Source organism: Bison bison, unplaced genomic scaffold (assembly GCF_000754665.1).
Source record: "Bison bison bison isolate TAMUID 2011002044 unplaced genomic scaffold, Bison_UMD1.0 scf7180017864371, whole genome shotgun sequence".
In the NCBI taxonomy this organism is placed as follows: domain Eukaryota; kingdom Metazoa; phylum Chordata; class Mammalia; order Artiodactyla; family Bovidae; genus Bison; species Bison bison.
Genome location: NW_011494943.1, coordinates 11,109,967 through 11,125,081, shown reverse-complemented (window position 1 = coordinate 11,125,081; position 15,115 = coordinate 11,109,967). Strand labels below are relative to the sequence as shown.

Below are 15,115 nucleotides of genomic sequence, written 5' to 3'. Positions count from 1 at the left end.
TCATAACAGCAGGGAAAAAATTCTCCCCTGCCCCCCAAAGGAGGTCTTCACAGGCTGGCCAGCTCCATCCCAATTCTGAGGTGTCAAAGGAGTTCCAAGTGCAAACTGAAATGATGAACAAGCAACTCCCCAACTCCCACATCCATTAAACACACAATCTAGGAAACGGATGTCCTTGCGGAGTGCCTTTGCATAGAATTATTAGATAAACATAGGTTACTATATTACAAGTGGATATGGTACCAGATCCTAGGTCCCTGTGCTCCCCTTCCTCAACCACAATGAAGAGAAACCAAAATAATGAAATTGGAGCACAAATTGTTCTGCAGCTCCCTCCAGTGGCGCTGAAGAGCCTACATTGTCCTTGGCAAGCATTTTCTATTTTTGTAGCTCTCACCATTCTGTGGGCCCAATTTCAAGTTGATTGAGTCATCATCTTATTCAGAATGTGTGTGAAAGACATTTACCTCTGACTTGTAAACAACTTTTGTCTCAGGGCTAACAGGTGCCGAGCTACCCAGGAACAGGAATTAGCCCAGAGAGGTCAGAAGCACCAAGTGGATTTTGAAAATACAACACAACACTTACAGTGAGAATAGCAGCACAAGCTTGGGGTGCGTTGACTATTCTCTTTTTCCTTTATCAGAAACTTGCCTGGTTGTATATTCTGAGTCTGTTTCTGTGCCTTGACTGAGACGCAAAGAAAGGACCAGGTAGTCATACACTTGGGAAAATCAAGACCATGCTAAGAGCTTTATTATTTATCAGAATCCTACAGAAGCAAAAACTTTCCCCAGAAATGCCAGAACGATGCGTTTGATCTAACTTCACACTGATCAACTTTCACTTAGAATTTACTAGAATACTAGAACTGGCAGGAAATCTGGCCTTCAATCCAGTCCCTTCATTTTGTAGATGTGGAAACTAAGTCACTAACAGTGTCCTTGACTCTTGGCCCAGCGCTCTTCACAATGAAAGCTTGGGGCTCTGACCCTTGAAATTTGGCAGTGAATCATTTGTGGGCATGGGTGAGGGCTGGCTAGTTTGGCATCAAGGCACTTGCAGAATGGCCTGACTTGTATTTGTATCTTCCTGGAGACCTAGAAGTATTTGTACAATTCTCTGAATTTAAAGGAATGGAAGAAGGAAGAAAGCCAGCTTCTCTTTTGTGACTGCAGAATAAACTAGAAAAGAAGGCAAAAATTAATAACCTTATTTTCCGTCCCTCTCAGCATGCAGTAGTCTGAGGAAGCAGTGCCTGGTGTGCTGGGTATGCGCGTGGTAAGAGACTAGGACACCTGGGGCACAGGTTTGTATGTGTGAAGCTGAGAAGCTATTTTTGGTCTCTCCTAGAGGATGGTGCTTTATTCTAGTTCCATGTAATCTTCAGTTCTCACCTACCAATGAATGGTATTCCGAATATGAGGAGATAAGTTTCTGAATATACACATGTTCCTGAAACAGCTTGGCTCTCAAGACGCTGTCAGCCAGCACAGCACATCTTGGTCTCAAATTTAGTGCTGTGCCCACAGCTTTCCTTCTAAGCACCCGCCCATGAGGAGGGAAGAGCCTTCTCTGCCCAAGTTCCCTGTAGAGACAGGAAATAATTCTATCTCATTTGTCGATTCCGTTTCAGTTCAGCAGCCATTTTCCACACAGCGACACAATTGGAAAGCAGTATCTCTTCTGGGAACTGAGATTCCATTTCAGGAGGAATTTCACTGTCTTTAGTCTCCATGTAACTCACCAGTGTATCTCTCAGGCTGAAAAACCAAGGAATAATAGATAGCATTAAATAGTCATGTGACATAAGGAGTCATGTGATCACTGGTCAGTTTTTCAGGTCATCACAGGACTAAAGTGCTCATTAAGGCCGGTAATACTAAGAGTCAGTTTAAAGACAACTAACTGCTGGCTCAGTGGTTAAGAATCTGCCTACAATGCAGGAGACCTGGGTTCAATCCCTGGGTTGGGAAGATCCCCTGGAGAAGGGCATGGCAACCCACTCCAGTATTCTTGCCTGGAGAATTCCATGGACAGAGGAGCCTGTCGGGCTATAGTCCGTGGGGTCGCACAGAGTCAGACTGAGCACATGCAGCTGAGCCGCTGAGTCACTGGCCTGGCGCTGGAATCCTGGCTTCAGGGCTCCAGTGCATCCCTGCTGCCCCCACCCTGGAGTGCACATACTCTACGGAAAGGAGCTCCCCTTGATAAGGGCCCAGCCAGATGGTTCTAAACACTCTAGTAATATGTCTGCTGTACAAAAAACAAAGCCTCACCATTAATAAAGCTTCTAGTCCAGTTCATGATTTGTTTAACAAAGATCATAAATTCTCTAGGAAGAGATATTCTTTTCCTACACTAAAAAGTCCGGGATAGTAAAGATTTCTTAAATAAGTTCAAAGAATACAAATGTAAATAGGCATATGCTACATAGCATAATGGAGGAAAATGGCAATTATGAAGCCCTATGTCAGTGAGGAAAACAGGAGTTTATCTATTTAGCAAAACAATAAAGTGAAAATCTCTTCCTCAGACCACACATTAAAGCACAAGGAAAAAACACGGGAGAATATTTTATAACCTTGGGACAGGACCCTTAGAGGTATATTTTCCTAGAGACCTCATAGGAAAATTCTCTCAGATTTGGCTTCATAAAATTAAAGACTGAGATAGAGCAATTATAACATACCAGATAAAATATTAAGAAAAATACAAATACTCCAAAAGAAAAATAATCAGGAGGCAGTTTGGAGGAAGATAGACGAATGGCTGATAAGTATTTTCAGCCTTACCATTAAATGGGAAAATATAAGCAAAAATGAGATACCATTTTTTGGCCATTAGATTGTTAAAAATATGAAAGATGGATAATATTCAGTGTTCGGTATTCTTTATACATTGGTGTAGCTTTTTCTATCAAAGTTAAAATGCACATCTCTCTGACATAGGAAGACCACTACTCATAATGTGAATATATGACTTTTGCAATTGATAATGGTTAATCAGACTTTCCTGATGGCTCAGGGGTAAACAATCTGCCTGCAATGCAGGAGATGCGGGTTCAGTCCCTGGGTCAGGAAGTGGGAAATGACAAACCACTCCAATAATCTTGCCTGGAGCATCCCATGGACAGAGGAGCCTGGCAGCCTATCATTCATGGGGTTGCCAAAGAGTTGGACACGACTTAGTGACTGAACAACAATGGTAAATCAGCAGGAAACCAAATTCTGCAGTGAGACAAGAACAATTTCCATGACTATGGAAAATCTTGGGAGACATGGCAGAATGTTGTATGTGTGCCTCGCTTGGCAGGCTTGCAAGCCCGTACCTCCACTCAGGGTTGAAACTCTCTGCAATCTTGGGGTTCTTTAGCTTCAAGATCATCATTTCATGAAGCTCCAGGAGGAAAGCATCCAGGCCAATCTGATTTAGGAAGGTGTTGAGCAGCTTAGCATTTTCAGGGCTGAGATCAGCTTTGTACCTTGAATCAATTTCCCCAAATGGCTTCTGGAATGAAATAAGAACAAATGATACATGAAGCCTGGAAAGGGAATGTGCAGCTCCCTGAGTCCAAGTGGACGGAAGAGGCCAAACTCACCTTTCCCAGGCGAAGTAGCTGTTCAGACTTGTGGGCAGAGAGGAACTGCCAGAGGGCGATGGTATGTTTTAACTTGCATCTGTTTAAGGCCTGAAAGAGAAGAGAACTCTTGAATATGAGGCCCTGTTTTCATTTGGCCCTGCACTGATTCCACCTCCTTTACTATGGAGGCCACCTCTGCTTCGTCCACTAATTTCCTGCCTCAACACTGAAATGTCTCTGAAAGCCCTCTCCCACTGCAGCATCTCAGGGTCCAGCAGCAGCACGCAGTCTGCATGCACACCACAGCAGACTTGTGCTTCCAAAATCTGTACATTCCGAGTACATCTCTGCATCTCCTGTCAATGTGTTCTGTTTACACTGTAGACTGGCTGGGGAATGAGGTATTTTCGCCTCCCCTCCTTTTCAGGGGCTGCCTAGATAGTAGATACCAACCCTACTCCCTAGGGGGTGGTATCCCAGTAGGAAGTGGAGAGACGATGGAGGGGACAATGCTAATTTCCTTTGGAAGAGGCCAGACACGAGACCTACCTTTGAAACCAGTGAGGTCAGATCGCCCATCTTCAGCATGTCTTGGATATACACATTTAAGTGCATGTCTGGATCCCCGCCAGCTGTGCTCAGAAACCCCAACGTGACTTCTATGGCAGACAGAGCTTCACAGGCGTCACTGTAGGACTGCAGTTGTCCTCTGATGGCAGTGATGACCGCACTGGGGAGGGGACTCTAGGAAGTCAAAAGCAGGATGGGGTCCACAGTTGGGGCATGCTGTGCACCGCTACCCTGCAAGAGTCTTATCTTCATCACTGCCAAGGCCACGGAATGGGACAGGCTCTCTAATAACAGTAGTAGTCTGCACTTGGTGCTTCTTAAGTGTAGCAATATTCAGATATATTACAGAAAGAGAGATGAACTCGTTGAATGCTCAAATCAACTTTGTGAGGATATGAATATGGACACACACATACACAGATACATAGCCCCCACAAACTCACACAACATGCATAAATCAGAAAAGCAGGAATAAGTAAGTTCTCTGGACCTTTTGTCTCAGCATACACAGTCATGACAGCATTACTAAAAAACTACAAGCACAAATTTTCAATCTGTTTATACTGAACGAGAAAACGTCTGCTGGGACTCCCCTGGTGGTTAAGAACCCTCCTTGCCATGCAGGGGATGCGGGTTTTACCCGTGGTTAGGGAACTAAGATCCCACATGCCACGGAGCAACTAAGCCTGCCTGCTACAACTACTGACTGCGTACACTCAGGATCTCGTGTGCCACAGCTAGTGAGTCTGCGCACCACAGTGAAAGCTCCCTCATGACATGGTGATGGTCCTGCACGCTGCAACTAAGACCCGAGGCAGTCCAAATAAAGAAATACTTGAAAAATAAAAAAACTTCTGCTGGTCCTGTGTGCCCCCTAGAAGAATCATGGCGCTCAGAACAGAGGGAGGCCCTGAAATTCTTTGGTGCTCACAGCAAATGCCCCGAGTAAAGGCGGAAGAGTCCTAACATGGGCGGAAACACTCTGGTAAGACGGAGGCACACGCAAATAAGGTTGATCATCACCTGTGGCATTTTGTTCTTGATGTCCATGAAGAGATGCTCATAGTTCCAGTCCCGTCTGTATACCAGAGTGGGTAATCCCTAAAGGGGAAAGAAAAAGACTGGAAATGGAATCCACTGTGGAGGTTTCCATCAGATGACAATATATGCCTGAGCCGAGACTCAATGGTAGTCCCAGGGATTTCAGTGCATCACCCGGCAAAGCAGGCAGCTCCTTGTTGCCTCATGATGTGTGTGTTTATCCTGGAAGCTATGGAAACAGGGACACAGTGAGGAGCCCAGCCTGCCTGCCATGGCCAAGAAGACACTGTCACATAGTATTCTGTGGCCCTTGAGCCACCAGTGCAGGCAGGTCTCAAGGGCATGGTGCTGACACACTGAGCACAGACCGTGAGCGAGGGGCACTCAGCTGACAGAGCAGAATGAATTAGGCTTGAGCTCAAACAGTTCGCCGCCTAACTGCAGGCAGGGAGGAAACATAAACAGAACGAAGTACCACACCTTTGACTGGACCTGGAAGCAACAAGCACAGTGCAGGCTGCATTCGGGGAAGGGAGAGTGATCCAGCCTGTGCGGTCATGGGATTCAATGCAGGAAAGTGGATGGAGAGATGCATTTCTGGATGTTAGAAATGTGGCCTAAAGAGCCTGAAGACAGGGACTGGTTGGGAGCTACTGCAGCAGTGGAGCTTAAGGACAGATGCTTTGAACTAGAGCAGCGGGCTGGTTGGTGAAACGGAGGCGCCTGATGGTAGAGATGACAGACTGCGTTTTCAGACTAAAGGAAAAGGGGAAAAACAATGAGGTTCAGTGTGGGTGGCTGGTGGTGCCATTAACTACGGCAGAGAAATCCGGACTAAGTCCATTGAGATCTGCAGTCACCCTTGGGGTACTGAGGTGTGGATTGGATGCACAGACAACTCTGCAGAGCTGTTGGCCCTGAATGCAGGTGTGGTCACAGATACTGGGAGTGTGGACGAAGGGTCCAGAGGATCCCTCCTCATTCTGAAATCGCTGTGATCAAAGCCACACTTCAGGCAACTTTTGCAAAACAGACACACAGACCACAGACATGTGGACCATGGACACGTGGGCCACATCAATACAGCAGGTCAGCCTTGCCTTGAGGGTCAGCCTAGGCTTGCCCTGAAGGAAGCGGCTGATGATCTGGCGCTGGATCTTCTCCAGGTCAAACTCCTGCAGGGTCTCCCCGCCCTGCTCCACTTGGTACTGGCAGTTGGAGAGAATCAGTGGAATCAGGTCCCGCTCTACTTCATAGCTGATGACGTGCAGGTCGGCAATCTCAGAGGCATCGACGGAGTAGCTGGGGACAGACAGACAGAGCTTAGGGTCCCAGTGAGGTGCACGTGGCCTGTCCGTGCAGAGCCAGCTCCTGTCTGACGTTGCCATAGGCTGTGCAGGTGAAGGGACACGCAAATCTGTGACACTTGTGAGTGTAGCTGAAGGGGTTTCTGTTTAAGAAGGACCCGAAGCCTGGCTTGCTGTCTCTAGGTCTGGTGACCCTATTTTCCTGTTTGTTCCCCCCAGAAACGACTTCCTGTGCTGAAAGAGCGTCCCCTGCTGTCGGCTTGCGTGCTTACCTGTTGTCTTCTTTGGAGAACTTCTCTACCGCATAGACAATTTCATTGTGCAAGTTAATCAAGTAGCTGACTAAGGCGGTGGAGCAGAGGCCCCGGCCCTTGCGGCGAGGCAGGATGACTTCCAAGTCAGTGTCCAGATCCAGGTCGGAGCTGCAGTAGTCTTTAGGCAGCTTGATCTCACCTTTAAACGACAGAGGGGCAGTCACCTCCCTGCTGTTTCTTTCATAGTCTCAGGACTAGGAGCCCACCACAGTGGGAAGGGAGGCAATGCAGAAGCCCCCTCAACAGAACAGAGCTGGGAACCAAGGGTGCTTCTGTCTCCCACATCTCTTTTACGTGCTGACAAGTTTCAAATAGTCTCAGCTGCTTTTTGATACCGAATTTATAGACTCAAGAGGACTGAGGGGTTGCTCTTTCTGAAATATTATGCACTCATCTCAGACACCCTCACCAAGAGTCCACAGATCCAGCATTAGAGACACACAGCATGGTGCTGTGCACACACGGAACAGGGCAGAGTTAGGCTGGAGAGAACAGGCCTTCAGAGAGGTGCTCCTGTGATGTTTAGTATTAAAGGGGAGTTGACTTACCATTGGTCTCCAGCGATCGCCTCAGCTTGTTCCATGTTGACAGAAAGATAGTGATTCTACTGCGGGTTAACTTTTTCAGCCCATCTAGCAAACAAAACACTTTTTAAGAACTGCAAGATAACACCTACTCCCATCTAGGTCAAACCAACAGAACTACTTGCTCTTTGACCCCCACCTTCATATCATCACCAACACACTCTAAATGCTGTTTAAACTAAAGCTGAGTTTAAGGAACCAGAGAGAGAGAGGGAGATTCTGGACTGATACAGCAGAAGCCTCTAATGTCCCAGGCATTCACAGCACCCACTGCTTCATGCTACAAGCTTAGGGTACAGAACACACATTAGCCCTGAACTGGTAGTCCTGATGCTCTGTGGGAGCAGAGCCTTACCTGAATCATGACTGCTAATGAAACTTTGGATGGATCTGTATTCAGCTTCTGAAACATTCTGGAATCGTTTCACTAGATTCCTTTGCAGGGCCAAAATCTCGGGCAAGAATTTCACCAGTCTCAGTTCTGCCTCCTAGAGAAGGGAAGACCACCAGGAACACTTTAGTGTACCTAGATAATGTTCCTGGGAAACAGACTTTGGGGCTGGCTTGAGAGAGTCATTTCCTAGGCAGGTTGATAGGGAGTCTAGGGGTCCCCGAGGAGAGAGGGGTCTGGAATTCTCAAGGAGGAAAAAAGGACAAACTTTTTTTCTTTCTCCACATTCCTTAGGATTATATACCAATAATGTATCCTGCCTAAGGACAGTCTTTGGATTCAACCTTCTGTTATTTTAAAATGTTAATTATGGGAGTATACCTGGTCTTTATAAGGATGTATCTTGCCTGAGGACAGTGTTATCTTAAAATGTAAATTATGGGAGTAGGTCGGAGGAGGTCTTTACAACCTCCAGACATTCTTTGGATTATATAACCTCATTATTAACACTAGCAAGCGGGTACTCTTTCTGCCCCCTTCTGATGCCTATGTCAGAAGCTTTCTCTATCTCCTTTATACTTTAATAAAACTTTACTACACAAAAGCTCTGAGCGATCAAGCCTCGTCTCTGGCCCCGGATTGAATTCTTCTCCTCCGGGGGCCAAGAATCCCGGTGTATTCGCGTGATTCAACAACAACCTTTCAGGCTCGGGCCATGTATTTGTAGTTTAATATGGTCAATGTGCCATTTTACGTAACACATAGTTCTTGAGAATGGTGAAAGGCAAGTACCTTTCCCTTCCTTCAGCAAGTACTTAGTGACTGCTTACAATGTGTTGGCCAGTGTTCTACACTCTAAGGGTCGAGAAGCAAAACTGTAGGGCCGACACAGCAAATGTGTTGGCCAGAAGCTGATGAAAGAATACAACCTCTTGGGCCCGAGATGGGCTGGGTGTGGAGAGGCACTGCTGAGAGCAAGAAGACGAAGCATGTAGGCAATGATGCTTAGAGATGATCCAGTGTCATTCTGAAGACCTAGGACCTTAGCTTCTTCAGTGTAACGGACCTGCCTGAGCACACCAGTGACAGATCACAGTGTTAGCACAACGGCCTTCCCACCGGGAATCCATTTTCATTAAATGACCCACCAAAATTTCTGCATCGTCTTACTTCTTCCTAGACTGCAAGTACTGGTGCATGGAAGGAATGATTAGAAAATGTGTTTTAGAAAATAAAAATTCAAATGGATTAAAGTTAGGAAGAGTGTGTACTTCTGGCTCTGAAAGGGATGATGCACACGTTATAGCTCTGCTCGCCTCCAATCCTCCCAACACCCTCCCTCTGAATGGTTTAGGGGAAGATTTTTTGTTGGATTTCAGTTATGCATTCTCAACTAAAATTTTTTCATTCAATAGACACTCATTGGTGACTAACTGCTTCAGGCACTGGGGGGATGAAGTCGAACAGATAAAGGAAAGATTTTATTCTATTCTTTCTTGCTGAGTAATTGGGAGAAACCCTCCCGGCCAAGTACTTTACAGATTCCTACTAATTCCAACGCGTGCATATATTTCACCTGTGCCTTTATGCTTCAAATGACTCGTACAGATGGATGTGTTTGGAGATATCTATCCCTGAGTCTTCTGCCAGAGACATTTTATTCAAAAATCAAAGTAGTTTAATGGCTGTCCCACCCTCAGGACTGATCAGACTAAATGAGAGCAGGGCCTTCACATCTCCAGGGGACATGTAAGTCGCGGTCACAGCGAAGCAGTCTCACCTTCTGCAGAAACTTCCAGAGGATGGGCACTGATTCTTTGCCGTTCTTTTGCTCCACGATGTGCTGGAGGTACTCAATGGTGATCCTTTTCCTGCAGCTCCACATCTTAGAGCAGTGAACCATGCTATTCTTGGGCAGGTGGGGCAGGAAGGTCACTGGGTCACCATACACGATTTTGGCCACAGGGTTGGAGCTGATGCGCTCATCTTGGCTGATCTGAGCGTTCACTGCCAGGAGGGTTTTATCTAGATGCTAGGTGAGGAAAGCGACATGGGATCTGGAAGTGAGATGCTAGGTTTTTGTCTTCTCAAACAGAATAAGTCTCAGACATCTATATTTTATTACCATTATTTTAAATACTTGCTGTTTATATTTCCCAAGGGTCTTAGTTACTCTCAGTAACATTCTTATCTGACAGGGTTTATTTCTCTGCCTCGTTTGCACATTCTGCTCTAAAAAGTAGTGGAGAGAAAATGACTGCCTGCACTTTCTGGATCCCCAGTAATTCCTCAGCTTGACATACCAGCCCGCCTCAGGAGTGGACAGGATGGGGAGGGGGCAACAGGAGGGTGGGGTGACCAAACAAAGAACACCTAAATCTGTGACTTAGCCTAGGGTTTCTTTCTCTAAGGGACACTTCCAGAAGGAACAACAGATCAAGTGCTCAGCAGAGGCTGTGGAAACCCCCTCCTGCACTTTCCCAGAGAAAGTAGCCCCATAGCTACTCATTACTTACCTCTAGTTCACGCAGAATAAGAGTCTGAACAAGATTTTCCCAGCTGTTCCTCTGTATTCTGGTTGACAATTGTGCATCAAAATTTAAAGACCCTACAAAGAAAAATGTGTATGTTACCCAAGAAACAAAAACCACAGCATTCTACATAAAACACTGAAGAAATGTTTAATTGAAATAATGTTCCTTTTGGGAGCAGAGGTGGATATATTTTCCTAAAGTAACCTGAGCATTTAAAAATGTTTCCTGCTGCTACCACCAAACTCATGATCTTTGTGAAGGTACTTCAAACTCTAAAATCTCTAACCCACGTAATTATCACCTTAAAGCCATTCTGAACAAAATTACTGCAAGGACAATACTTTAAATCAGAAGCCCAGGGGCAAACTAACAGTGACTAGTGGTACCACAGGTCTCAACTGCTGCCACCTGGGCTTGAAGACGGAGGCAGGACCCTGTGGGTGCATTCGACGCAGAATGCCATATAAACTGTCAGTATGCTTCTAGAATGTGGCCACTTTGTCAGTGTGATACTCGCTGAGCTTCCCTAGTATGAAACCACTCCAGAATGAGAAACTTAAAATCAGATTTTGCTAAGTGGAAAATATATACAGATGTTGAATGAGTGAAAGTCGCTCAGTTGTTCCGACTCATTGTGATCCCATGGACTCTACAGTCCATGGAATTCTCCAGGCCAGACTACTGGAGTAGGCAGCCTTTACCTTCTCCAGGGGATCTTCCCAACCCACGTCTCCTGCATTGCAGGCGGACTCTTTACCAGCTGAGCCACAGGCAAGCCCATACGGATGCTGATTTCTGGCAAAAAAAGCTCTGGAAGTGGGAATGGATTTTCTTGTCATGTGCCAGAACTTTTTATTGCTATTGTTATTTTTAATAACATTGTCATTAGAGTGGTAATTTAAAAACATTTTTGCAGATAACCAAAAAGAAAACAAAACTGTTCTTCCACCACTCAGAGACTACCCTCTTACTAACTTGTCTTATAGACCTTTTCTTTCTATGTGGACTTTAAACTAGAAAATGAGCTTAATAGTTGTTAGCCTACTTTTACATGTAACACATTGTGGATGCATATACATATTGAGTCGGTCCAAGAATGCAGTATTATTTTAGGAAGAGAAGGTGCTCCCCCGACCCCGTAAAACAAAACAGATCTCCAATAGAAAGAGACCAAGTTCCAAGCGCTTATCAAACATTAGTCTCTTTGATGTTTCTTTAATGCACGTTGCTTCTTTTGGATGCCCTGTGTTCCCCATGCAGTGGCTGAACTACATCCAAGGCTGACTTTTGAAACTAAAGCCTCCCAAATACACTCAAACCAGCAGGGGGTCAATGGAAAGGCCAGGCAGGTCCTCCCCTCCCCGACTCTCTGGAAAGTGCACGTCTTCCTGCTTCCCCCTCATCTCCTTCTGGGGTCGAGGAGTGCCCTGCTTCCTCTCCTGGCTGTGCCCCACACCCTGGCCCCGTGCCCAGCTCCTCACTGTGGCCCTGCTCTTGGAGAAGGCGGCACAGGACGAGGTGCACCACGCTGGCGGTCTCGTCCGCGCTCCTCCCCAGCGTGTTCATTAGCTGCTCCAGGTCTCTCTGGATGTGCTGCTGCAGAAACCCTTTTGGATCCGACACTGGAGGTTTGATGATGTTCATCAAGTCCTGTGGGAGCAAGAGGACAAAATGTCAAGCAAGGTCTTGTTTGTGGAGGGGATGGCAATTCAGGAGAGGTCAGGAGGGGTGAAGAGCCAGTTTCGAGCCAGAGGACAGTCTCTAGGAGGGATGTCAGCATGATTCAAACAGTAGAGGCGACAGAAAACTGAGAAGCAGAAATGAATGTGGTCTGAAAACGACTGCCTTCTATATTGTCAATGTGAAATAAAGAACTTTAAAAACCGGAACTTTTTGCTCTCATGGTTAATTAACTTAGATAAAATGCAACATGCTATTTCTTTCCTCCCCAGAGTTACAGCAAAGACACAGGTAAAATCATGGTTATTTTAGCCTCTCCATTCCCAGGTGTGGACCGGAGACACAGAGCTATTCAGTAAAAACTGACTTTACATAATGTGACAAGTAGTCTCCCTTACCACCATAGGCCACAGTGGGAAAAATTAGGATATGTGAATTTTACATTATGTTCTGCGTTAGGTAACAATGACTTACTCAAAATCCACAGGGGGTGGCTAGGTCGATTAATTTTATTTTTTTCAACTACTAAAAATGATTTATTAATTTTTTTTTCATGATTTACTAAAATTTAAAAGTCAACGTACAAATTAGAACAATGACAAAAATTCAGACTAAAATGGTTTAAATAATACTAAATTTTTAATTTCAATTTTTATTTTAATTAAACCTTTTAAAATATTTTTATATAAAATTGTAATTCTAATGTTTGATATCCATCTAATTGTCAAAGAATTGGTATCAGGCTTCAGTATGTTTCATCTAGACCTATATGCACAAATGTAGGTTAATAAGATTTGTTTTATATTGTAAAGCATTCTTCATTTGTTCCTATTGCCAATACAATTACTAATTCATGAGAACCCTGGGAATCACAAATTGGAACTTCAAAGAGGAGTAAGAAAATAGTTCCTTGTTTCTTTTGGGAAAGGATACTTAGTTATCACAGAAGCAATACATTCATACTCTCGGAAAGGAAGGAGTAGACAAATTCATCGATCTGTCTTTCCCCTTATCCAAGTACTTCTGCATTCAGATCTTCTCCATACTTCCTAAATAGTTTCTGCTTCTGATGTCAGTAAGGCCACAACACACAAACCTCACAGCATGCAGACACAGGAAGCAGTCTTGTGTTTCAAGGGGCAAAATCAGAGAACTGGAGCAGAACAGGGTTAACCACAATGAAACCAAGCAGGACCCTGCAGGGCCTTCCCAGGAACCGGGTAGGGTTTTTTAGATGAAAGGATTCACTATGAAAAAACTACCATAGAAACTAGTACATGATTGGGCAGTACAATGCTCTACCTGGGGACTCTGGGTGGCTCCCAGAAGCATAGCCAGATGAGTGAGTAGCCGGATGAGAAGGAAGACCACTGGGGACATCTGTCGGTCAGATACCACGGGCGCACCTCTGGGTGGTGGGTTTCCCAGGACGTGGCCAGTTTGAGTCCTGTCCATGGTGTCCCTGGAAAGGACGAGAGAAGACAGGGTGAAGGCTGAAGAAGACCATTTCTTCTGGCTCTGGGGGCGCACTTCAGAGTCTCAGGACCGAGAGACCAGGTTCACAGTCTTGAAGAAAATGATGCTGAAAGTTACTGATTGTAATAAGCCTAGACCACTTTTCCAAGTCTTTTTCTTTATAGACAGCCCCTTCTGGCTGACCAAAAGCCCACAACAGTATAAAGTGGCTGTTTGTGAGACTAGTGGGGGGGAAGAGGGGCAATATAATAGTAGAGGGTTTGAGGTACAAACTATTATGTATAAAATAAGCTACAAGGATATATTGTACAACACAGGCAATATAGCCAATATTTCATAACTATAAATGGAATATAGCCTTTAAAATTGTGAATTACAATACTGCACACCTGTAACTTATATAGTATTGTACATCAACTTCAGTTAAAAAAAAAAAAATGTATACCTGTGATGGATTCATTTTGATATTTGGCAAAACTAATACAATTATGTAAAGTTTAAAAATAAAATAAAATTAAAAAAAAAAAAACAAATAAATAAACTTTTCTGATAAGCAGCCCTGAGATGACCTCTAAAAATGGTTCAGCATTCACTTGACCCAGAAAACCCCACAAAATCATGGAAATCAAGATTCACTTTAAGAACATTGGTGAAAAAAAAAAAAAAAAAAGAACATTGGTGAAACCGCCCCGGCCATTGAGGGTGTGCATATCCGAAAAGCCACCGAGTATCTGGAGGATGTCACTTTACAGGAGCAGTGTGTGCCACTCCACTGTTACAGTGGTGGAGCTGGTCGGTGTGCAAAGGACAAGCACTGGAGCTGAAGGCAGGGTCGGCGGCCGAAAAACAGTGCTGAATTTTTACTGCACACGCTCAAAAATGCAGAAGGTGATGCCGAACTGAAGGACTTAGATGTAGGTTATCTTGCCTATCGAGCACAGCCAGGTGAACAAAACCCCACAGTGCAGCACAGGACTTACAGAGCTCAGGGTTGGATTAACCCCTCCATGAGCTCTCCCTGCCACACTGAGATGATCCTTTCTGAAAAAGAACAGACTGTTCCTAAACCAGAAGAGGAGGTTGCACAGAAGAAAAAGATATCCCAGAAGAAACAAAAACTTAAGGTACGGGAATAAATGCTGCAAAAAATAAATGCAAATAAATAATAATAATGAAATAAAATCATTATCAAAACAAAACTGGCTGTTTGTGCTACTGCTGGGGCCATATGTCAGGATGGTGGTCTGGACCTGCTTCTTGCCCTGAATCAGTGGGGGAGCGGCAGGCAGGCAAAGGACAGAGTCTGGAGTAGCTGACATTAACATGGAAGTACATACACACTGGTCTCCTTTTCCCACATTAAAAACTAGGATCCAATCTCTGCAAAGGATTTGGCATCACACCCAGATGGGAGGTGCAGTGTGATGGCTGTGTTCAGCTGAAATGATACTGGAGATTCTAGGACATTCTAATAGTTTATGGAGATAACAGGTTAGAATATTTTAAACTGTAACAGCACCAAAATAGCTAGACTATAAGATCAATGTAGAGAGGTCACACCTCCTATTAAGGGAGCATTTACAACCATACTTGTCTAATGAGCAAGTGTGGGATTATGAGATCCAGTTTTTAGCT

The 15,115-nt window shown here is 44.8% G+C and overlaps 1 protein-coding gene across 1 annotated transcript in view; it reads right to left on the bottom strand.

Annotated features, from left to right (window-relative positions):
- Window positions 1-720: 720 nt before the first annotated feature.
- Window positions 721-15,115, bottom strand: part of RNF213 (ring finger protein 213) — a 116,865-nt gene continuing 102,470 nt past the window's right edge. The window contains exons 53-65 of the mRNA XM_010856525.1: window positions 13,307-13,466; window positions 11,806-11,974; window positions 10,307-10,398; window positions 9,571-9,822; window positions 7,755-7,887; window positions 7,364-7,447; window positions 6,774-6,954; window positions 6,295-6,496; window positions 5,177-5,254; window positions 4,133-4,327; window positions 3,602-3,691; window positions 3,332-3,510; window positions 721-1,763 (exon numbers count right to left, since the gene is read on the bottom strand). Coding sequence (XP_010854827.1) covers window positions 1,610-1,763; window positions 3,332-3,510; window positions 3,602-3,691; window positions 4,133-4,327; window positions 5,177-5,254; window positions 6,295-6,496; window positions 6,774-6,954; window positions 7,364-7,447; window positions 7,755-7,887; window positions 9,571-9,822; window positions 10,307-10,398; window positions 11,806-11,974; window positions 13,307-13,466 — 1,969 coding nt within the window. The 3' untranslated portion in view covers window positions 721-1,609. The remainder of the gene's footprint in view (window positions 1,764-3,331; window positions 3,511-3,601; window positions 3,692-4,132; window positions 4,328-5,176; window positions 5,255-6,294; window positions 6,497-6,773; window positions 6,955-7,363; window positions 7,448-7,754; window positions 7,888-9,570; window positions 9,823-10,306; window positions 10,399-11,805; window positions 11,975-13,306; window positions 13,467-15,115) is intronic.